At 45.3% G+C, this 25,137-nt stretch overlaps 1 protein-coding gene across 2 annotated transcripts in view; it reads right to left on the bottom strand.

Annotated features, from left to right (window-relative positions):
- LOC138761656 (collagen alpha-1(XVIII) chain-like) overlaps positions 1-25,137 on the bottom strand; it is a 290,964-nt gene that overhangs the window by 39,752 nt on the left and 226,075 nt on the right. For both annotated transcript variants that reach the window (XM_069934180.1, XM_069934179.1), the window contains 4 exons: positions 22,709-22,735; positions 18,171-18,233; positions 10,695-10,730; positions 5,340-5,414 (listed from right to left, as the gene is read on the bottom strand). In XM_069934180.1, the coding sequence (XP_069790281.1) occupies positions 5,340-5,414; positions 10,695-10,730; positions 18,171-18,233; positions 22,709-22,735 (201 nt within the window). The remainder of the gene's footprint in view (positions 1-5,339; positions 5,415-10,694; positions 10,731-18,170; positions 18,234-22,708; positions 22,736-25,137) is intronic.

The raw sequence follows: 25,137 nt of genomic DNA, 5'->3' as shown, positions 1-25,137 counted from the left end.
ATACCTGCTGGCCTGGTGTCATGGAAAGCTATTGGGGGTCCATCGAGCTGATGAGGAAGCCCTCTGAGAGTCTGTCAGTGCCACGACTGCGGCACCTCACTGCCCCTGCTCTGGCTGTGTACCAGTGGGCAGCACTGAGCTAATGTAACGTTGAGGAAACTTCAGGAAGCCACCAAAGGCCACGCGGAGGACCTCGCAGGAAGCTTGGATATCCCAAGCCAACGTGCTCACCGAATCCCTGGCAACCACACAGGTGATATTTTGCAGAGAGAGGCACGTTGGCCTCCCTCCTGACCACGCTCTCAGATTCGTTCATCATTAGAACAAATTATCTGGTTGATAGTTGAAAGCAGTTATTGAGTCACTTTCCACTTCAAACTCAAGGTTCTAAAGGCATTAAAGAAACTCAGGGCAAGACCGGAACTAAACGAGCAACAATGTTTCATGCTCTAAGATCAGTTGTAAGGTCTGAGTGTGTTACTTCTCATATTTTCTCCTGTCATTTGAGGTGATCACTCAGTCCGTATGTGGTCTCAGAACACTCCCATCAATGCTTTCTTTCACTGTAGCTATTCTCTCTTTTATTTAGTGTACCGGTTAGCGTGTTGCTATCACAGCACCAGCGGCCCATGTTCCATTCCACCGCTGTCTATGAGGAGTTTGTACGCTCTCCTCATGTTAATTGGCCATGGAAAGTATTTGGGCGATGCGGGCTCGTAGGCCAGAAGGTCCTTTTACTGGGCTGTGTCTTTAAATTTTAAATTTAAATTTAGACATACAGCACAGTAACAGGCCATTTCGTCCCACAGGTCTGTGCTACCCAATTTACACCCATTAACCTACACCCCCGGTACATTTTGAACGGCAGAGGGAAACCGAAGCCCCTGGGGAAAACCCATGCAAAGACAGGGAGAACGTACAAGCTCCTTACAGGCAGCGCAGGATTCGAACCCCAGTCCCGATTGCTGGCGCTGTGAAGGTATCACGCCAACCATGCTGCCCTGGAATATATATTTAAAAATATATATCCCAGCACCCTCCAGCAATCTACAGTAGGAGCAATTTATAGAAAGCTCATTAACCTACTGGCCTGCCTGCCTTTGGAATGTGGAAGGCAACTCACATAGGCACAGGGAGAACTCCAGACAGGACCCGAGGTCAGGATAGACCCAGGTTGCCGAACTGCACGGCAGTGGTTCTACCCACTACTGAACCACTCTATGTCACCTCTGAAGGTACTGCAGATGATTGTGTGCGGATCTCAAAGAGTACTGATTCTTCCTGCCTTGCCTCTGGAACTGGATACATTGTTAACGCGAGCACAGTACGTGGTCACACACATTTCTCATTTCATCCACCAGACCTCAGCTGATCTGTGTCTTGCCTAGCCTACCTCTGTTAACCCTGGCCCGACAAAGATCAATTTTAGAGTCATCCACTTCTGCAGCAAGAAAAAGGCCCCTTTGCCCAAATTGTCCGTGCTGACTGAGTTAGTTTCATTTGTCTGTGCTCAGCCCACATCCATCTAAATCAGTGGTTTTCAAACTGCCCCCTTAAACTCACATTCCACTTATAAGTATTCCCTGTGCCATCGGTGCTCTATGATTAGTAAGGGATCGCTTAAGGTGGTATGTGGGTGGGAAGGGAAGGTTGAGAATCACTGCTCTGGACCCAATTATTACTGAAATATTTGGTGAAAAAATTGTCATTGGCCCATTTCATTTGGAGTTATGAAACTGTGCAAATAACGAGTCAATTAGGTACGATTACAAAAGTGGTTTTCAAACTTTTTCTTTCCACTCACATACCACCTTATGCAATCTCTTACTAATCACAGAGCACTTATGGTATAGGGAATGCTTAATGTGGAATGTGAGTTTAGGGAGGCAGTTCGAAAACCACTGTTCTAAATCTTTCCCCTTCACGTACTGGTCTTTTGGACATTAAAATTGTCCCTACTTCTACTCCTCTAGCAGCTCGTTTCACAAACCCATCACCCTCTGTGTGAAGAAGGTGCACCTCAGGTACCTTTTACTTCTTTCCACTCTCACCTTAAATCTATGTAAATTAGTTTTAGACTCTCCATCCCCGGTAAAAAAAAGGTTACAACTAAAAACTTTATCCGTGCACTCTTTTACCGTACCTATGTGATTCGTGATTTTATAAACCTCTGTAAGGTCTCTGTTAGTCTCCAGGGAGAGAGGTCTCAACCTATCCAATCCTCATAATTCAAGGCTTGCTCTCCCATTCCCTGCCCCACTCCCTCAGGTTAAGGAAGCTGCAGATTCCTCATGGTCCCTTTGCAAGGACATTCTTCCTTAAATGACTCCCAACTAACCAAGTTAAAGCTCTCAGCTTTGCTACTTGTGTTGGAATCCCCTCTATTGACTGTATGGAATCCACCATTCAGCTCACACCGATCAATGAGGTCATCCTCAATCCTCTGCCTGCACATTTCATCTAAGGACCTCTGTTACCAAATCAGACCCTTTATCATTCAAGAGAACCTGTAATGGACCCAATTCCTCCTCCCTCAGATATCGTCTAAACTGTGCTTCACTCAAGATGACCAAAAGCAACACAGTGGTGCAGTGGTCAATGGCTCGCACAGATCCGGGTTCAATCCTAGGACACAGGTATTGTCTATGGAGATTGCATGTTATTGTGGTTTCTCCCAGGTGTTCTGGTTTCCTCCCACATCCCAAACACAGGCTAATTATTCTCTGCCATGCTCTGTAAAGGATGCAGGTGAGTGGGAGAATCCAGGGAGAGTCATTGGCAATGTGGGGAGAGTAACATAATGGGATTTCTGTAGGACTGGTGTGCATGGCTGGCTGAGGATGTGAGGACTCAATGGGCTGGAGGGCCTGTTTCTTCGCTGCATCTCTCCACATCTCATGTAGCAGAGGATCCACTTCTTTGTACTCATCACCGGCCTGTCCAATGCAGCAAAACTTCCAATGTACCAAACCTTTCCCAAGTATAAAACCTTGTCTCATGCAGCAAACCTTGTCCATGCAGAAACCTTGTCCAATGCAGAAAACTTTATCCAATGCAGCCAGTGGCAGATTAACTACTACCTGGGCCCTAGTCTGATCTTTAGTAAGGCCCCACCCCACTACAGGGGAGTAGCCAGGTCTTAACATTAGGGGAGTGAGAGCACATAAAAAGGTGCCTCGACCACAGCTCTGCACGTATGCATGTGCAAACACATTTTGCAACCAACGCACTCACACTCACACACTCTAAAATTGGCAGCCATAGCCAGGCAACCTTTGCTTCTGCTGACCACAAAGTGGAGAGGAAGCTCCGCGTTGTGAGTGTGTGTTTTGTCCTTCAGGTCGGTAATGGCATGGGGAGAGACTTTCTGATCTCTCCTGTCTTTCATTTGGTGGTGATGAGAATGGTGCTCATGCAAACAAGATGAAGTCTGCAGTACTGCCTTGACACCTCCCCTTCAACTTTCTCTCTCTCTCCCCACCCCCCGCCCACAACAAGCTCAGAGCACATCAGCCCTATTAACATTTTCCACCTCCCAGCTCCATCCCCGTATTCACTAGTGTCACCGCCCCAAGCAGGAAGATAGTGCATCAGGATGGAGAGGGAAGGGAAGAGAGCGCCACATACAGCCACTCTTTGCACACAGGCAGGCTCTGCATTTAATTGATCACATCCCATTCAAATGAAATGAGTCGCCAATAATTTCAACTATTAAAGTGATGACTACATTTAAAATGAGCTATTATTTAATAACATTACACATCTTTTAAATTTAAATAATTTTATAATGAAAATATAGTCCCTTCATTATTTCACCCACATCCCCTTTGTAAAAACAACCCTTTTTTGATTAAAGTTATTTTAATATTTGAATTAAAATGATAGGGATTGGCCTACTACTGCACACCATACTCTGGTGTGCAGGTGCAGTAGGCCAAGAGAACAGGAGAGTATTTGGAGTTGGGACTCAAATGTCAGGAGTTCTGGCCTAGGCTGAGGGGAGGGTTTGGAATTGGGCATCTGGTGCTCCGGTCACTGGAGCTCCCGACGGCCGACTCCGAACCCTCCCCTCGGCCTACCTGAACTGTGCGGCACAATTAGCAAATCAATTCAGTTTTTAGATAAAACAAATATTTTACTTACAGCTCTCATCTCTTGGGCTCCCCCTCTCCAATTTACAGTTTGAACATCGAATTCTTTTCATGCTTTGTGTTTGTGGCGATTCATGCATGCGTGGCACGTGAACCATGGCAGCTAATAGCCCATTTAGCAGGGAGTACATACAAGGAGATGGCAGGGCAGATCAGAGGTGTCTGTTTTTGATTTGTGCTGATAATTACTTAACTGCCTCTGGGCGCTCTGAGCAAGCTGCTTTAATTCAACCCACACCAACCCCCAATCATCCTCCACCTTTCCACCAAACTATTAGATTTTTAACAATTCTCTGACTAAAATGGATGTTAAAAATCTAATAGCTTGGTGGGAAGGTGAAGGATCGCAAATGCTGCAGCAGCAAATCTTCATGCTGCCGCGGCATCGCCGACAGTTTACAGAAACCACCACGCGTGTCACCCCGCCAATGGCGCAACACTGACCCTGCCCCCCCCCACAATCATCGACTTCACCCGCACAGATCCGCAGTAAGTGTGAAATGATAAAATGAGACCAAGCTATCTTTTACTGAGTAGGCGCTGAAACACAGAGGCTTGGATCCCCTTATTCTCTGGGCCCCTAGTATTCAGCCTACTCACTGAATGCAGCGAACCTTGCTCATGCAGCGGACATTGTCCAATGCAGCAATCCTTTCCCACACAGCGGACATTGTACAATGCAGCGAACCTTTCCCAATGCAGCAAACCTTTCCCACGCAGCGAACATTGCTGAATGCAGCAAATCTTTCCCATGCAGAGGACATTTTCCAATGCAGCAAACCTTTCCCATGCAGTGGACATTGTCCAATGCAGCAATCTTTCCCATGCAACGAACATTGTCCAATGCAGCAAACCTTTCCCATGCAGTGAATCTTGCCCAATGCAGTAAACATTTCCCATGCAGCGGACATTGCCCAATGCAGAAAACCTTTCCCACGCAGCGAACATTGCCCAATGCAGCACACCTTTCCCATGCAGCGAACATTGTCCAATGCAGTAGACCTTTCCCATGCAGTGAATCTTGCCTGATGCAGCAAACCTTTCCCATGCAGCGGACCTTGTCCAATGTAGTGAACCTTTCCCATGCAGCGGACCTTGTCCAATGTAGTGAACCTTTCCCATGCAGCAGACATTGCCCAATGCAGTAAACCTTGTCCCATGTGGTGATGATTATAGTGAAGCACTTACGTTTCCACCCCTGTATACATATCCTGGGGGACCAGGAGGGCCCGGCAGCCCCACACCATCTTGGCCAGGTTCACCCTGAGGACAGACACACAGCTATGAGTACAATAACAGTCCAACCTCTTCAATTCAGGCAACTTGACAAAACTGTGGCTGGCCAGTGACAGGGACAGACCTTAATTCTCCCCAGAGCCAACACAGACAGAAGCTGGAATCTGGACCAGAAACCACCCGCTGGAGGAACTCAGCAGGTTGAGCAGAGGAACAGTGGTCAAGTCCTTCATCGGAACTAATAGTTTGTGTGCATCTTTGAACGCAGAATGGTCAGACAGGACCTTTGGCTCATGAGTTTTTGCCAATCGTGATGTCCAAATCACCTGAAAAATATGCTGCTTGCCCCTGATAAAATATTCCTCCATCCCCTTCATACCCATATGTCTCTGTAGAGGCCTCTGCAGCACTACTGCAGTATCTGCTTCCACCACCACCCCAGGCACCCCTTAAACTTCCTTCCCCTCACTTCAAAGTGTGTTCCTGCTCCCTATTGCTCAATGCTCTATGTTCTAAGACACGCACACAAACTATTTGATGAAGGGTTCTGGCTTGAGTTGTTAATGTGTCCCAGCACTCAAGATCACTCCTGAACATACTAGTGGGGGGCGGCCGGGGGGGGGGGGGGGGGGTTAAAGCCAAACTCTCAAGTTCTCTTCTGGATTGCCCATACAGTGACCCTTATGTCAGTATGGGGTTGGGGGAGGTGGGGGGGGGAGAGAATAGTTAAAATTAAAAATTAATTATCACTACAGGAAGGATGTGGAAGCTGTGGAGAGGGTGCAAAGGAGATTTACCAGGATGCTGCCTGAATTGGAAAATAAATCTTACAAGGCAAGGTTAGCAGAGTTAGGGCTTTTCTCTTTGGAGTGAAGAAGGATGAGAGGACACTTAATAGAGGTCTACAAGATTATGAGAGGTGTTGATAAGGTGGACAACCAGCACCTTTTTCCCAGGGTAGGAATAGCAAACACCAGAGGACAGCTGTAAAAAGTGAAAGGAGGAAAGTTTAGAGGAGACGTCAGGGGTGTTCTTTTACAGAATTGTGGGTGCCTGGACTGCCTTGCCGGGGTTGTGATGGAGGCTGAAATATTAGGGGCATTTAAGAGACTTGTAGACAGGCACATGGATGGAAGAAACATAGAGGATTACGAGGTAGGAAGGATTTTGTTTTATTTGTAGGAATATATAGGTAGGCACAACTTTGAGGGCCGAAGGGGCTGTACTGTGCTGTAGGGTCCTATGTTCTAAAATCTTACAGATGCTGAAATACATCCAGAAAAATGCTGGAAACTCTCAGAGGGTCAAACCGCATCACTGGGAGTATTAAAGTTTCAGCTCTCACAGTGGGAAAGAGCGAGCAAGAATTTCAGCCATTGTGAAGACGGGGGAGCAATGGGAGAAAGGGAAATATCCCTGACATTAGATACTGATTATATCTTTCCACAGGGGCCGAATGTGCTTCCAGCGTTCCCTGCTTTTATTTCAGAAGTAGAAATAACTAGGATATCAAAATTGTGGGAGTTTTCGAAAATATTTTATGAACAATCCTGTTCAGAGTTTCTTAAAATATCAGGATGGAAGGCTGTTTGACTGGGGGTGTGGGAGGAGTGAATGTGGGGGATAATGTGCAGGAAGACATCCAAACCCAAAGCTCCCATTAAAGAGCTTCATATGCACTGGTCCCTGAAAGCCTGCCATAAGAAATTGTACACTGAACTCAAACCATCAGTATTAATCATTCTGAAGCGATTGAAAATGTGGCACTTGTGCTGGAAAGAGGAAATGCTTGTGAGGGTGTTCTGTTTGTGCACTGCACGGAGGATGAAAGAATTACCTGTCTGATTCGGGATGGAAACACCCACGCATCTCTGGAATTACACAGTCAACTTGGAGAAGGGCCTTGGGTTTGTTTCCCTTGCAGTGATTGTGCAGCGTGAAGGCTTTAGGTAGCGTGCAACAAGAAAGCATAACCATCCTCCCGGCAACTGAACCGAGAACTAACGGTTGATAGGGGGAAATGGGGTGGAGAGCAGAGATAGCGTTTTCTGCTGGGTCCTCCTGCCTGGCCATTCGGCCTGTTGCCCCCACTCCCTCCTCACCCGCGCAGGATCAAACCAGCTTTCGGATGTTTTGTTTGTTTCACGTCATGGATCCTTGGAATCTGGTAGCTGAGGTGTCGGTGCCCAGGATCGGCAGACCAGACCGCAGGGATGTGGGCTTCAAGTGTGGGGACTTGGAGTGTGGGGGCAACAAGGCAGGAGGGGGCCCTCCCCCACCAAGAAGGAAGTCAGGAAGAGGACCCTGTAGGGTGGGAGACCATAGCAGTGGTCCAGTGAGGGGCTCGGAGGTCAGCCTCTGAGGCTGTGCGCTGCTGCAGACCAGCTTGTGGGAACCAAGGATCAGGACCAGGGTCCATGAGGATGCTGATGGCAAGCGGATCTGCCGAAGGGCCTCTGGCACTGGCAGCTTCCTGATCGCAACAGGGGTTCGGAACCAGGGGACCCCAGGAGGGGGACTCAACGCCTGGAGCTCGGGTTCACCACGGCACCTGGCAGGAGGCAGAGTGTTTACGGAGATTAAGGGGGGAAGGGGGAAAAGGCGGCAACATCGGAGGAAGAAGTGGGATCCACGGACACTCAGTGTCTCTGAAAGGGGCTATCTCTTTCTCATCTAGATAAGGGAGATTAAGGGAGGGAGGGGGAAAAGGCGGCAACATCGGAGGAAGAAGTGGGATCCACGGACACTCAGTGTTTCTAAAAGGGGCTATCTCTTTCTCATTTAGATAAGGGCATTGGGCTAGAGTTGCTTCTTTATGCGTCTTAACAAAGGAAACGACTTTTGTGTGTTTTGTGTACATGACAGTAAGTGAACCTTGAAGAGCCAGAGAGAGATTTTTTTTCACCAGATCCCTGTTCTGATCTGAGACTCATTACCTGTTGGAAGCACATTAAGTAGGAAGCATAAACATTAAGTCAGACTTATCAAGGAAAACTAATTGCAGAAAGGAGTCATTCAAAATGGATTAAAACACTAAAGTCTGCAGATGCAGGGATTGAAGTAAAAACACAAATAGATACATAACCAATGTTTTGGGCCTGAGCCCTCTACATCTCTACATTGGAGAGACTGGATGCAGACTTGGAGATCGCTTTGCTGAGCTCCTTCTCTCAGTCTGCATCAATGACAGAGATCTCCCAGTGGTCAACCATGTCTGTCCATGGTGTCATGCACAGCCAAACCAAGACCATTCGTAAATTCGTAAATTGGAAGAGAAACCCTTAATATTCTGTCTGGGTGCTCTCCAACTGGATGGCTTTAACATCAACTTCTCCGGTTTCTGCTGGACCACTCCCCGTTCTCTCTCTCTTCCCCATTCCTCCAGCTCTCCATCCCCTTCCCTCTCCATTCACAGAGCCATCCCTCCTCCCCCTGTTTGCTGGTGTGCCCTCCCTCCCTTATCCACTAACTGTTTTACCTCCAGCTTATGGGACTATGCTCCTCCCCATCCCTCCCCTCCCACCATTTTATTCTGGCGTCTGTCTGCATTTTGCTCATTTTGTCTGAAGAGATCAGGCCCTAAATGTTGGTTTATGTATCTTTATCTTTGCTGTTCAAAGTACACTGACCAGCTGAGTTTCCCCAGCATTGTTTTTGCTTTACTTCAAAATGGATGGCTCATTCAAAGAGGGCAATAGGTCAAGGGAATTCATTCTAAGCTCTTAAAATAATTGATCTGCTCATGCCCTCTAGCCTAGCTGCTCGGTTAGGCACCGGATCCTTACAGAGCCTTGTGCAAATGAGACAGAACGCCACTCACCCTGACGCCAGCAGCAGAGGGGTATGGGACTGTTGAGCAAAGTGCTCACCTTCCTGTCCCAGATCCCCATTCCAAACAGCTGAGGCTCCCCTCACCCCTGAGAAAAGTGGCAAGGCGTCCGTGAATGTCTCACCCTGGGCAATAGTGAAGCAAATGGTGCTGGGGTGTGGCGAATTTTGTGTGCTGTGACTTGCAAATCCTCTCCTCCCTTCTATCTCTGCATTAACACCACTGCAATCACACCATACCCTCTTGTTTTATGATTGGACCTCCTGCTGCACTTAAGTGTGGGTTGACATGCCTGAACAGCACGCAAAACAAAGTTTTTTTACTGGATCTCGGAACAAAAAGTAATCCAGTTCAGATGTCAGGTGCCCCAACCTTTCTCTGTATCTTTGTTACATAATTGTGATTGCAGTTTACGTTCCAAACGCACAAAACTGACCTGTCCAATGTGTTAAGTTGAAGACGCCTCATTCTGTGAAGAAGTGAACATCTGCTGTGGCTTTCATTTAAATTTAGACAAATCACTGTAATTGTCACTGTCTGGTGCACATCACAACCCAAACCATTGTAAAATAACTGCCTAAGTTTCTGAAGTCAGGAAGGGAGCAGCTTTCCTTTCCAAGTTTCTTCTCGGCACCTCAGTTCTGTCCAGTGTTTTTGAGACAGTATCGCCAGAAGGTTGAGACTCAGGTTAACTAGTGAGGAAGTAGACAGCACCGCTTTGTTGAGTCGCAAATCTAGATTAGCAGTGGCTCACTGGACAGTTTTGGGTCAACAGAAAGTGGTCCTGAGTCCCACTGTGTCTGAGTTGAATGTAGCTTAGCCTTTCAGTCCAGGGGACTCAGGACCACTCTGAGGTGCCATCCTTATTTAGTAAAACCCCTGGTATCCGCCACTTCTGGGAATTGGTGGATGCCGGATAAGTGAATTTGCCGGTTGCTTCAGATTGTGTATGGCGTGGATTGGTGAACTGACTGCTATGGAGTCCCAATGGTAAAATTTCTTGTTTTTCATTATTTATTTTCCATAATTTTTTTGCTGGTTACTTGAAATCCAGATAATGGGGATTTTACTGTATATTTAAGTATCTTTTCATTCTCTCTCTTGTGTGGCAGCTTAATTTATGTTGATTGTTGGCGTATCTTTTGCACCCTGTATGGCTGCACAACTGTACTCATGACAAGTATTAATTGTTGTCATTACCAGTCCAATGAGGCATTACACTGAGTCCCTGGTCAGGCAGCCCTTGCTGAATCTCTCTCATATTCTTCTGCCCAGCTACATTCAAACACTAGGTTGTCATCATTGTTACTTGGGTGCCAGCAATGCCAGTGACCTCCTTTGTGGTGACCTTTGGAGCCAACTGAAGTTGTGAGTGGAAATTCAGGCTGCTGGTGCCATGAATATTTTAATACCTGAACATCTTGTCTGCTGGATCCATTCTACATTAAAAGCAGTGAAGAACATGCTATGGTCCTTACCTTCATGCCTTGGACTCCCTTTGAACCTTTTGGACCCTAAGAGAGAGAACACATGGTGGTTAAGATTGTCACATCTCCACGTCTAATAACTTGCATCAGTGGTTCAGAGATCCAAAAACAGAAGCCGGGACAATGTGCCTAGCTGCCCATCCAGGTGATGCAAAGGATTGTGGAGTGTTCTTTCTGAAGCAGGTGGGAGATTGCCCCAGGAAGCCTGAGCAATATTCATACCTCTACTAACATCAGTAAGATGCATGATCCAGATGTTTTCCTCCCACACTTCCTCCCACACTTCCTTAATTACACCTGAGGCCACATTTCAATTATTGCAAAGTGCACCGGGCAGCCTGCATGTTTCAAAGGTTTCTATAGAAAGGTGGGCCACATTTTTCACCACACATTCATAGATCTATGATCTCCTGTGGCATGGACGAAGGCTGTATTTGCAATAAATAGGAAATTTGTACTTTAAACATGTTTAGTAAAAATTCCTGCCCAATCTAACAATCAACACTAAGGAATGATGATGCTGTACTTAGTATTGGATCACATAGGACATTCTCCTTTCACATTGACTCAAAAGGAAGTTATAAGGTACCCTATATACCCACACTCCGGTACAGAATACACCTGGTCTCTAGTAGAGAATACACACGTTCTCCAGTATAGAATTGTGATAGTACAGATCTATCACCAATGTACATAGTGTATATAGTTACTGTTTCTAGACTGTGCTTACAGCGATTGGCTGAGAGCTAAGCCACACCTATTGTCTGGGCCTTAAAGGGTTGTGTCCCTAGCCAGGTCGGATCATTCCGGACTAGTCGTCCACCTGTGAAGAGCTCCTGTCTTTTGCTAATAAAAGCCTTGGTTTGGATCAACAAGTCTTTGGTTCTTTCAACGAGCTCTACAAGAATACACTGCACTCCAATACAGGATACACCCACACTCCAGTATAGAATACACCGCACATCAAAACAGAATACACCCCCACTCCAGTATACACCCACCCTCCAGTATAGAATTTACTGCACTCCAATACAGAATACACCCGCAATACAGATAGAATACACCGCAGTCCAATACAGAATACACCTGCACTCCAGTATAGAATACACCCGCACTGCAGTATAGAATACACCCGCAATCCAGTATAGAATACACACCCGCAACCAGTATAGAATACACCGCACTCCAATACATAATACACCCACACTCCAGTATAGAATACACCCGCTCTCCACTATAGAATACACCCACACTCCAGTATTGAATACGCTGGCTCACCAGTATAGAATACACTCCACTCCCGTATAGAATACACCCGCTCTCCAGTATAGAATACACTCACTCTCCAGTATAGAATACACCCTCACTCCAATAGAGAATACTCCCGCACTCCAGTAGAGTATACACCCACATTCCAGTAGAGAATATACCCGCACTCCAATACAGAATATACCCACACTCCAGTATAGAATACAACCGCACTCCAGTATAGAATACATCGAATTGCAGTGTAGAATACACCCACACTCAAATACAGAATACACCCACACTCCAATGCATAATACACCTGCTCTCCAGTATAGAATACACCCGCACTCCAATATAGAATACACCCGCACTCCAGTGTAGAATACACCCACACACCAATACATAATACACCCGCTCTCCAGTATAGAATACACCCGTAATCCAGTATAGAATACACCCGCACTCCAGTAGAGAATACACATGCACTCCAGTATAGAATACACCTGCACTCCAGTATAGAATACACTCGCTCTCCAGTATGGAATACAACTGCATTCCAGTATAGAATACAACGCACTCCAGTACAGAATACACCTGCACTCCAATATACAATACACCTGCATTCCAGTATAGAATACACCCGCAATCCAGTACAGAATACACTGCACTTCAATACAAAATACATTGCACTCCTGTATACAATACACCTGCACTCCAGTATAGAATACACCCGCACTCCAGTATAGAATACACCCACACTCCAATACATAATACACCCGCTCTCCAGTATAGAATACACCCGCATTCCAGTATAGAATACACCCGCACTCCAGTATAGAATACACCTGCACTCCAGTATAGAATACACCGCACTCCAATACAGAATATACCCGCACTCCAGTATAGAATATACCAGCACTCCAGTATAGAATACACCCGCAATCCAGCATAGAATACACCGCACTTCAATACAAAATACACTGCACTCCAGTATGCAATACACCTGCACTCCAGTATAGAATACACCGCACTCCAATACAGAATATACCCGCACTCCAGTATAGAATATACCAGCACTCCAGTATAGAATACACCCGCAATCCAGCATAGAATACACCGCACTTCAATACAAAATACACTGCACTCCAGTATACAATACACCTGCACTCCAGTATAGAATACATCGCACTCCAATACAGAATATACCCGCACTCCAGTATAGAATATACTCGCTCTCCAGTATGGCATACAACTGCACTCCAGTATAGAATGCACCGCACTCAAGCATAGAATGCACCGCACTCCAACACAGAATACACCCACACTCCAGTATAGAATACACTCGCTCTCCAGTATGGCATACAACTGCACTCCAGTATAGAATGCACCGCACTCAAGTATAGAATGCACCGCACTCCAACACAGAATACACCCACACTCCAGTATAGAATACACCCGCACTCCAGTATAGAATACACTCGCTCTCCAGTATGGCATACAACTGCACTCCAGTATAGAATGCACCGCACTCAAGTATAGAATGCACCGCACTCCAACACAGAATACACCCACACTCCAGTATAGAATACAGCCGCACTCCAGTATAGAATACACCGCAATCCAATACAGAATACACCCGCACTCCAGTATAGAATACACTCGCTCTCCAGTATGGCATACAACTGCACTCCAGTATAGAATGCACCGCACTCAAGTATAGAATGCACCGCACTCCAACACAGAATACACCCACACTCCAGTATAGAATACACCCGCACTCCAGTATAGAATACACCGCAATCCAATACAGAATACACCCGCACTCCAGTATAGAATACACCCTCACTCCAGTAGAGAATACTCCCACACTCCAGTAGAGAAAATACCCGTATTCCAGTAGAGAATATACCCGCACTCCAATACAGAATTACACGCACTCCAGTATAGAATACAACCGCACACCAGTATAGAATATACTCGCTCTCCAGTATAGAATACACCCGCACTCCAGTATAGAATACACCCACACTCCAGTATAGAATACATTCGCTCTCCAGTATGGAATACAACTGCACTCCAGTATAGAATACACCGCACTCCAATACAGAATACATCTGCACTCCAGTACAGAATACACTGCACTCCAGTATAGAATACATCCGCACCCCAATACAGAATACACCCGCAATCCAGTATACAATACACCGCACTTCAATACAAAATACACTACACTCCAGTATACAATACACCTGCACTCCAGTATAGAACACACCCGGATTCCAGTATAGAATACACCGCGCTCCAATACAGAATATACCCACACTCAGTATAGAATATACCAGCACTCCAGTATGGAATACACCCGCACTCCAGTATAGAATACACTCGCTCTCCAGTATAGAATACAACCGCACTCCAGTATAGAATACATCCACACTCCAATATAGAATACACCGCACTCCAATACAGAATACACTGCACTCCAGTATACAATATACCTGCACTCCAGTAGAGAATACGCTCACACTCTAGTATAGAATATTATTGCTCTCTAGTACTGAATGTATATGCACTCCAGTACAATATACCCCTGCTCTCCGGGACAGAATACACCTGCACTCCAATGCAGAATAAACTTGCTCTCCAGTGCAGAATATGCCCATTCTCCAATATAGAATACCCCTGCACTCCTGTACAATATATCCCTTATCTCCAAGACAGAATACACCCGCATTCCAGTGCAGAATACACCCACACTCCAGTGCAGAATACACTTGCTCTCCAGTGGAGAATACACCCACTCACCAGTACAGAGTACAGTCACTCTCTAGTATTGAATACATCTGCACTCCAGTACAATATACCCCTGCTCTCTGGGACAGAATATACCCGCATTCCAGTGCATGATACAATGGTTTCCAGTGCAGAATACGCCCATTCTCCAGTATAGAATACAGTCACTCTCCAGTATAGAGTACACCGCACTCCAGTACAATTTACCCCTGCTCTCCGGGACAGAATACACCCGCACTCCAGTGAAGAATACGCTCACTCTCCAGTACAGAATACAGTCACTCTCCAGTATAGAATACACCCGCACTCCAGTACAATATACCCCTGCTCTCTGGGACAGAATACACCCGCATTCCAGTGCATAATACAATGGTTTCCAGTGCAGAATACGTCCACTCTCCAGTACAGAATACAGTCACTCTCCAGTATAGAGTACACCGCACTCCAGTACAATTTACCCCTGCTCTCCGGGACAGAATACACCCGCACTCCAGTGAAGAATACGCTCACTCTCCAGTACAGAATACAGTCACTCTCCAGTATAGAATACACCCGCACTCCAGTACAATATATCCCTGCTCTCCAGGACAGAATAAACCCGCACTCCAGTGCAGAATACACCCACTCTCCAGTACAGAATACAGTCACTCTCCAGTATAGAATACACCGCACTCCAGTACAATTTACCCCTGCTCTCCGGGACAGAATACACCCGCACTCCAGTGAAGAATACGCTCACTCTCCAGTACAGAATACAGTCACTCTCCAGTATAGAATACACCCGCACTCCAGTACAATATATCCCTGCTCTCCAGGACAGAATACACCCGCACTCCAGTGCAGAATACACCCACTCTCCAGTACAGAATACAGTCACTCTCCAGTATAGAATACACCGCACTCCAGTACAATTTACCCCTGCACTCTGGGGCAGAATACACCCGCATTCCAGTGCATAATACAATGGTTTCCAGTGCAGAATACGTCCACTCTCCAGTACAGAATTCAGTCACTCTATAGAATACACCTGCACTCCAGTGCAATGTACCCCTGCTCTCCAGTATAGAATACACCCACTCTCTAGTATAGAATACACACGATCTCCATGCAGAATACACCTGCAGAGATTTGTGGAGGTCTTGACAATGATCCTTTTGCCTGCATTTACATTGACAGCAGCTTTCCATTACAAATAATCTTTTTAAACTAACCCCAAGTTTTCCCGTTGCTGCCTGTGGTTGAGATGATTGGATTTACCCAGAGGCACGAGTGCTGTGCAATCCATAAAACTTCTCTCTCACAGCTCCTTGCTTGTCGATTAATATTCTCCTTTCTCCTTTGGCCTTTCGATTAATTCTTCGCACTTTGACACCTTCACATCATTTGTGCGGTTCCTCTTCAGGGACTAGTGTGAGAATTAAGAATTGCTTCCAGAGTGGTCACACAAGTAGCACGAACATCGGATCTTCCTGGTCATTGATGGTGGTGTGCGTGCATTTGTGTCTCTATATGTGAGCATGTGCTCGTGTTTACGTGTGCATTCTCATTCAGGTGTTTGCACAAGTGCATGTGTGCATAGATCCATGAACTAATTCTGCACTGTTGTCTGTGAGCATGCAAGGCGTCAGACTTTAGAAAGGATGACAGGTCCCTGGAAAGGGGGCAGCATGGAAATACCAGCCACCATTAAAAGCTTCAGTTATAAGGTGAGATAGGAAAGTTCTCCTGGGAAAAGTAATAGGGAAGTGACATTTGGTTGCAGGGGGTTCAACATTCTGACATCCTTTAACATAGGTTTCCATGGGATGAGAGGAAATGCTGACCAGATACCAGATGTTTAGACAACTGGCGAGGGCATTGGGGAGAATTTCACGTCACGATCTGGAGTGCATGGTCTGAAAAGGCAGCAGAAAGGGATTCAAAAGGACCTTTCTTATGTTGACTTGTAAAGGATAAATTTGCAGGAAGCAGCAGGGTCAAAGAACTGGTTGGATTATTCGATCAGTCTCCTCCTTCTGATGTGCTGTGACTCAAGTATTCAACAAAATAAGATTTTGAGGGGATGTGGTTTGTGGGTGGTTTGGGTGCCTTCATCGAGAATGAAGAATGCACAGGTTCGTCGCCTGCAATTCTGACCATCAGCTCCTCTAGAAGCAATAAAACTCGTGCAGAAACTTTCAAGTCAGTCAGCTCTGGGAAAGGATGACTGGTGTTCAGAACCCGTCACTGCATCAGTGCTTCAAAACAAGTAAAACCACAGTAACCATTAATAGGAAGCAGTGCAAAGTCAACATCTGAGCTCAGAATGCTTCAAGGACAAAGAAAATCCTCTTCCCTCAAACATGCATCCTCCTTGTTTCATCAGCTGGAATCGATTACACAGAGCTGGATCAGGTTGTCAGAGAGGATGACTTATGGATGGTATCTCTGTCCATCCGCAAAATGCTTCCTTCAGACAAGCTTTGCTCTGTCATCTCAATGAGAAAATACAATAGAACAATTATAAGTCCAGTAGAAGCCCTGACCTTGCCTTTCACTCTGTTTGTCCCAGAGTGAACACTTCTTCAGATATGAACCTGAATGCTCTTGGTGACAATCACCTTGTAGTCAGAAGGGACAAGCACAAAATCCAGGCGGAAGACAGAGGAGGTGGGACCACAGAGATGCACAACTGCGTTCCCATGGAGAAAATAACATGTAATTGAAGAAATAAGTACAATACTTTTGCCAAAATATGGCAACCTTATCTAGAGCACTTTGGTGCGGAGCTAGAACAACAGCTCCACAGTTCAAAAAAGCCAACAAAATACATAAAGACAACAGCAGTGAAGCAGCTCAAGGAGTGGACGTAGATTAGAGAGACTGGGAGTTCGCTGAAGTTCTCCTTTTCTTCTTACTGTTTATCTGTTTGTTACTTTAATTGTTTTAGTTGATGCTTAATTTTCAAAGTTCTGGGGGGAGGGCAGGAAATTGTAAGTAAGCTGATATAGTGTTTGTATCGGAGAAGTGAATTATACTAAAAGTGTAAGTATGTTAAAAGAATTGTTTTTCAGATGTGATACTATGTTTTTGGAAAAATTTAAAAATAACATTTTCAAAAAAGTTTGACCCGTGTAAAAGTTGACCCCTCGAATTTGAGCAGAAAAATTGGTCCAAAAAATTTGATGACTTCACCAATATATAAGGTAATTATCCTTTGGATTCCTAATTTAAAACTTCTTTGGAAACACCTCTGCATCACTCAGATAAACCCCTGCACTCCTGTAGGGCACTCCTGAGAGACACTCTCTCTCACTCGATCCCATCCAGGAACTCAAGTTGGGAACAAATTAAGTTCTGCCATCTCCAACTGGTTTCAAGAGTCAAAGGTGCATCTGGAAATGATCGAGGTGGCTCCGTGGACTGTTTACAGTACTACTCACTCACCTGAGGACCAGGTAATCCCTTCAATCCTGTCTCTCCTGGGTATCCGGGGTGGCCTGGAGCTCCCTGGGATGAAGGGAAAAAATTATTGAAGTTGCTAATTTTCATTACTGTAAACGAGGCAGTGGCAAACATCACCAAATTTCGATTTCGGGTGATAACTATCAATTTTACTTAAAAATTGACTATCAATTTTACCTCTGAGCCAGAAAGTTGTGGGTTCGAGTCGCACACCAGAGACTTGAAGACAAAAAAAGATTCAAGCCTGGCCCTGTCTGGTTCACCAGGGATGAGCTGCATGCTTGGAAGTTTCATCTTGCCGATGAAACTTAAGACAGAACTTACGATCTTGGAGAAAATTAGGGCAATTCATCACAGTGACCTAGCCAATATTTATCTAATATCTCGAAATGTTCTTTACTCGAGTTCTGTTTGTGGGACTTCACAGCAGACATTTATTTATCATTGTTCCTGGATTAAACAATACTTCACTGGTAGCTAATTGACTATGGTTTGGTTTGAAACACCCAGCACTAACAAACCACCTGGGAAAAAAATTGTATTCCAAACCCTTTTTATTATAAAGTTTATCACTTTCCTAGCTTCTCAATATTTGAGGGAAACTGGAGGGGGATTTCCTGATTGTTTTGCAGCAAGTTTCTAATTGTCTTAATTAAAGAGTGTGTGAGTGTACACAGAATTCTACACTGTTCGTAAATTATTATTGTTTTCTGGCCTCCACCTTGTGGCAAAGAGTGAACATACACTATTGAGAAAGCAGTTTTATAATAAATGCCCACTGTAAATCTCGCTTAAAATTGATGGAGCTAAGATCTAAAGGAGTTAATGATGCATTAGTGGAAGTTAATATGGAACAGCAAGGACAGACTCTTCAACCCACAAGGATGTGTTGACTCCATATAAACCTACTTCATGCCAATCTAACCCTTCCCTCCCTTGTACCCATTAACCTCTTATTTTTCTCACATCCATATGGATTATTTAAAAGTCTTTTAAATGTCTTTATTGCATAGCCTTCACCATCACCCCCGGCAATGCACAGGCACCCACCACTTTCTGTAAAAAAAACCTTCCTCTGACGTCTCCACTAAACTGTCCTCCACTCACCTTACATAGATGGCCACTTCTGCTTTGGAGAAAAGTTCCTGACTGTCCATTCTATCTATGCCCCTCATAGTCTTACACACATTTGTTGTCGCCTCTCATCCTCTGAAACTCCAAAGAGAAAAGCCCAAGCTGGCTCGGTTACTATCTAACAAGCCACAACTAGTAGAGCTGCTGTCTCACAGCTCTGGAGACATAGGTTCGATCCTGACCTTGGGTTGGCTGCTTGTGTGGAATTTGCAGGTTCTCCCTATGACCAATTGGGTTCCCTTCTGGAAACATTATAATTCAAGCTGCCTCTTCCAGCAGCACCCTCTGCCCTCAGTTCTCCTTTAAATTTCTCCCTGCTTATTCTGGACTTCCCTGGCTTGATGAAAAGGTTCTGTCAGTCCTGATATGCCTTAGTCCCATAAGGTGGGTTGGCAGGTTAATTGGTCACTTTCAATTGTCCCTTTGTGTAAGTGAGATGGGGTGAGGAAGAGTTGATGGAAAAGTGAGGAGAGTAAATGGGGAGTTAAATAGGAAAGCCTGCAGAAGTTGGAATTGTAGTGCAATACACAAAAGTGCTGGAGAAACTCAGAAGATCATTCAACCACTACAGAAAATAAAGGATTACCAATCTTTTGGGTCTGGCCTTTGTCAGGAAGCAGGCAGATGTCTGCATAAAAAGCTGGGGGGAGGAGAGGAGGGAGAAAGGGGCAGGAGAAGGAGCACAAGCTGACATAGGTGGATATGGGTGGAAGAAAGCTGAGAAGTAATTGGTGAAGGGGTCAGCTCTCTGAATGGAAGAGGGTGGTGAGCTGGAAGAAAGGAAACAGAGTGAGAAACGGGGAGGGGTTTCACGGAAACTGGAGGTCCATTTTAATGCCATCTGGTTGGAGAGTGCCCAGACAGAATATTAGATGTTGTTCCTTCAACTTGCGGGAAGCCTCCGTTTGGCTGTGCATTTTTTATTCTGGTGCCTGCCCGCTTTCAGCTCATACCTCGATGAAAGGGCAGCATGGATGGCGTAGCAGTTAGTGCAATGTCTTCACAGCTCCAGCAATTGAGACCGGGGTTTGAATCCCAACTGCCTGTAAGGAGTTTGTACCTTCTCCCTGTGTCTGCGTGAATTTTTCCCGGGGGCTCCGATTTCCTCCCACTGTTCGAAACGTACCGGGGGTGTAGGTTAATTGGATGCAAATTTGGCTCCACAGAATCATGGGTTGAAATGGCCTGTTATCATGTTGTGTGTCTAAAGAAAAATGCTTTTAAAGGCTTAGGCCTGAAAAGTTAGTTACCCTTTGCTTCATATAGATACTGCATGAACCTCCAGATTTTGTTCAGCACTTTTGTGCATCAGTGTTAATAGTCGATGATCTGCTCCAATCAGAATTTTAGTTATAATACTTTGAGGAAGGAAAAAGAACACCTGGCATGGGTGGATATTTCAGCTAATACTAGGATATCTCTTTTCGACCCCCTGCCACCAGGACATTGGAGTACTTTTTTAGCCTGAACAAAGTTTCGTTAATGTTTTTGTTTGTTCACGGATGCCAATTTCACACCTCATTGTCCCTGAAGAGACACACTCACTTGAATCTATAACCCTGACAGGGTAAGATGTCGGATTTCTTTGGAATGATAATGTAGTAATGTAATGGATAGAATCACAGAAATTAATTTTTATTCCAGATTAATTAAATTCAATTTCAAAATTAAACTGCCAGAACTCAAACCTTTATCTCCACATTAATATCTTGCTCTCTTGAAGTTACCTGCAGGAAACTCACTGCTGCAGTGTGGAACACAGGGACTGGTCATCAGGAATATAAAGTGAAAAAATGAGCAAACAGGCCCTTTGGCCCATCGAGTTCTGTGAAATAGGACGTCATGCAATTTGGATGTTGTGCAAACACCATATTATCCGGTTACATCTGCTACATCCCATTCTCTGATTAAATTTCAATTTGCAACATAAAATACACATACCATAAATCCAGAAATGGAGCAATGGATAATCTATTATAACCTTCTGGGACCATAGATGTATATGTGGTCAGACGTTGCCTGAACAGATGTTATGTGGTGCATGACTCTATAGTCTTTCAGCCTGTTATGGCATTCTGTGGTTCTGTGCATCTTGACCACATTTATCTCCTTTATTCCCTTAATTGGAACCATTGCCCCATAAAACAAAGATCAAACTACCCATCTGGCTAGTTGAGATTTCAAACAACTTGTGTGGAAAAAAGTAATTGCTTCCCAGTTTTCCCTTAATATGGATGAGCTCTAATTTTAAGTCTCTCTCTCTTTATATTTATCTCTCTGTTTCCCTCCCTCCCCCTTTCTCTCCCCTCTCACCTGAGATTTGAGTTTCTCTGTGTGAACTTGATCTCATCCCTTTCTCATTTTAAACCACAGCAAACTCAGTGGAAGGCAAGTTTTTGTAACCTGTCTCCATAAATTAATCCCTTACACCTTGGGTTCTAGGACCTTTCAAAGCTTGTAACTCCTCTGCCATCCTTGAACACAGTACTCAGTGAAGGTGAGCCAGGGTTATATACCAGTGAGACATTATTATGTGTTCCTCCTCTTTAAAAAGTTAAAGGCTCAGAGAAGGTTGCCATTAGCACTACTTATTGTCTCTGTAATCTGCTGCACTAAGGACGCCTTAACTTCTTTGTCCCTCAATAAGTCCCAGTCCCTGAACACTAAGAAAATATGTCTTGGCTCAGTTTGCTCTTGTTCAATTTGTATACTTTGGCTTAGACAGTCTCACAGTTTTTCCATTGACAACACATTCCACAGACAAAGAAGGTTCGTGTACTGGTAACTGTCTCCAGGAAGCCATCTGGTCTCAACACTCCCTTTGCCCTACCCATCCATTCCTCCCACTGCCTTCTCTCTGACTGAAAACATACTTGCTTTTCCTCTCTCTCTCTCTCCACACAGATACTGCCTGACCCGTTGAGTATTTCCAATATTTTCAGCTTACTTTAGTTCATACTGCAGATGTAATTTTTCAAGAACATGTTCCTATTCTTGGACTCGAAGCACATGCACAGATTTCCTTTTCCTTTACTTAATCCTCCTGTTACTTCCTGCATTGATACAATCATCCCACAATGCTCAGTACCCCGGTCAGTGCAGTTAGCAGAATGGTGAATCAGCAAACTTGGTGATAGGCAACCAATCAGCTGGATGGTGGGAGACCCAACGGTAGCCACTGTTTTATCTGAAACAGCGAGGTGAGTGGTTGGGGAAGAGCCATTCGAAGGCTCAGAAGAATGAAAGATGGACACCACTGCTGCAGTGGTGGTCTGGGATGATGAGAAACCACCACATCTTTCTGGGGAAGAGGAATCCTGGCTGGTGGACCATGAAGAAACACAGGAGGCAATGGACAACAGCTCAGTGAGCTGGTTAAGACTCACCTGTTCTCCTTTGGGGCCAGTCTCACCCTACGAGGAAAAGAAACCATCAAGCCATTAGAAACACAGGAGACAATTGAAGGCTATTCAGCACAACATGTCAATTCAATCGTGACCATTGACCATTTACCAAGCTCTCAACAAAAGCCGACCCCAGTTTTGATGATTCAATCTACACTCTGAGGAGACAATAAATCCCAGCCCTCATCACTGATGCACCAGCTATTTATGGAAAGAGTCAGTCACTATTATAAGGCTCTGTTAATGGAAAGTGAGCAACTTGGTGACACCAAGCACCTTGATGTGCGATCGTCCTGGCCAGATGCCTGCAGGACATGAAAGATGTGGTGGGGCAGGTTGAACTCGGTCATAACAATGGACGATCAGCAAGTGGGTTAATGGTGAATACATGCCAGATGGCCAGAGAGAACAGTCTTGAGTAATAATTTCCATTGCACACAATAGGAGTTGGGGACTCAGCCCACAAGCCTGTCCCACCATTGAGCATGACCATAGTCTGTTCTATGCTCAGCTCAACTCTTGACTCTCTGCCAGAACCACATAGTTGTCAACAACCCAAACTTTTTACCTCCACTCTAATATTGGAACAGTGTGTTCTTCTGTGTGCATTCTAACAGACTAATTCTAACATCCATACAGCCGTATAAAGTAGAAGGGTAAGCGGACAATTAGAGAGTTATAATGAAAGAAAAATATCTATTAGTACCGAGCAAGGGCAGCATAGTAGCACTGTGATGGGGTTCATTTAGGAGCCTGACGGCTGAGGAGAAGAAATTATCTTTCAGCCTTCACACCCTTGAGCCTTCTCTCCAATGGGAGGAAGGAGAAGGGAGCATGTCCAGAGTGGGATAAGTCCTTCAGTATGTTGCACATATCAGTTCTCATGACAAGGCCCCCCCCCCCTCTTCATTACAGAAGGACCCACCCTTCAAAATCAATCTCATTCTTTGGATCTCTCTCAGCCCGGGAAGGGCATTTTACAAATGCAAGTCCTCTACTCTCCATCTTTCTCGTCAACTCCCCACCCGAGGAAGACGGCTATTGCCCCAGCAAGAAAACTCGCCCCCCTTGGAAAGTGTACACTGAGAAAACTCCCAGACAGGAAGCCATTACACCCAATCAGGCTGTAGAGCTGACCTCTCACCTTTTGTCCAGGTATTCCTGGGAATCCATACGGAGGAAAAAAATCAAACATGACTGTCACCAAATGTTCAAAAGCTATTCATTGTTGCCACAATGATCATTTCTGTCCCATTGTATCTAATGCTCGAAGTTAAATCTGCTGGAGGAACTTAGCAGGTCGAGCTGCATCTGGAAGGAATTGTCAATATTCCTCCTCGAAATCTTTACATAGTTGGGAAATTGAGGAATATGGGGGAAAAGGCAGGAAGGCAGAGATGAGCCTATTATCAGATCAGCCAAGATCTCATTGAATGGTGGAGCAGAGTCGATGGGTCGGATGGCCGACTCCTGCTCCTATTTCTGATGTTGCTGATTCCTTTCTCTCCCATGGATGCTGCTCAACTCGCCTCCAGCAATTTTTTTTCACTCCAGATTCCAGCGTCTGCAGCCTTTTTGCAGTCTGAAGGAGACTGCAGAGGAACAGAAAAATAAGGAATTTTTTAATGGAGGGCTTGAAACCCCAGTTGGAATGTGAAGCGAACTGATGGCGAAATTGGTGGTGTGATGAATGAAGAAGCAGTCGGCTTTGTTCTGGCGATAGATATCAGAGACATGGTGGTTATGTTGGTAGCATATATGTTCAGGAGCCTTGCCATTCGGCGTGGCCGGTCATGTCTCTCCATCCATCATGGTCTCTGACCCTCCGAATTGTAGTTGTTGCTCCTGTTTCTAACCATGATGTCAATCCATGATGGTGCAGCACTTAATTAATATGGACTGCTCAGGATGGAGAGATTAGTGAGTTCAGGATTAACTCATGGAAAAAAGACTGGATGAGAACACTAAAATAGAAAGCCACAGGCTGTGAGTGGTGGTTCTGGAAGTGGAGCACAAACTCTCAGCTGATGCTTCCCTGTGTTATATGGGGGTGTGCATCACTATGAGAGGATCTGTTTTTCATTCTACTCCCAATATCCAAGTCTCTGTCTGCTTCGGGAACGGCCAGGGAACTCTACCTGGAATTCCTCATCTTGGCTCAAAGCTGTTCCTCCTGCAACTCTGCTTAAACAGATGATCTGCCTGTTAATCTTGACGGACTCCTGAAGGCCCATGTCAGCTGCCAATGGCTTCCTAGACGTTGCAGACAAGGCACCAAGGAGATGCCACTCGGATGCCCGGAGATCGGGGTTTGCCACCGGGAGGGTCCTATGGGTACTGGGGTTACAGGGAGATGTGGGAGGCAGCGGCTTTGGAGGAGGTGGTAGGGTCACGGGCACTCGGTGTCTCTG

Source organism: Narcine bancroftii, chromosome 4, assembly GCF_036971445.1.
Source record: "Narcine bancroftii isolate sNarBan1 chromosome 4, sNarBan1.hap1, whole genome shotgun sequence".
Classification (NCBI taxonomy): Eukaryota; Metazoa; Chordata; class Chondrichthyes; order Torpediniformes; family Narcinidae; genus Narcine; species Narcine bancroftii.
The sequence above is the reverse complement of the archived record's forward strand: the minus strand, read 5'-3'. Positions and strand labels throughout refer to the sequence as shown.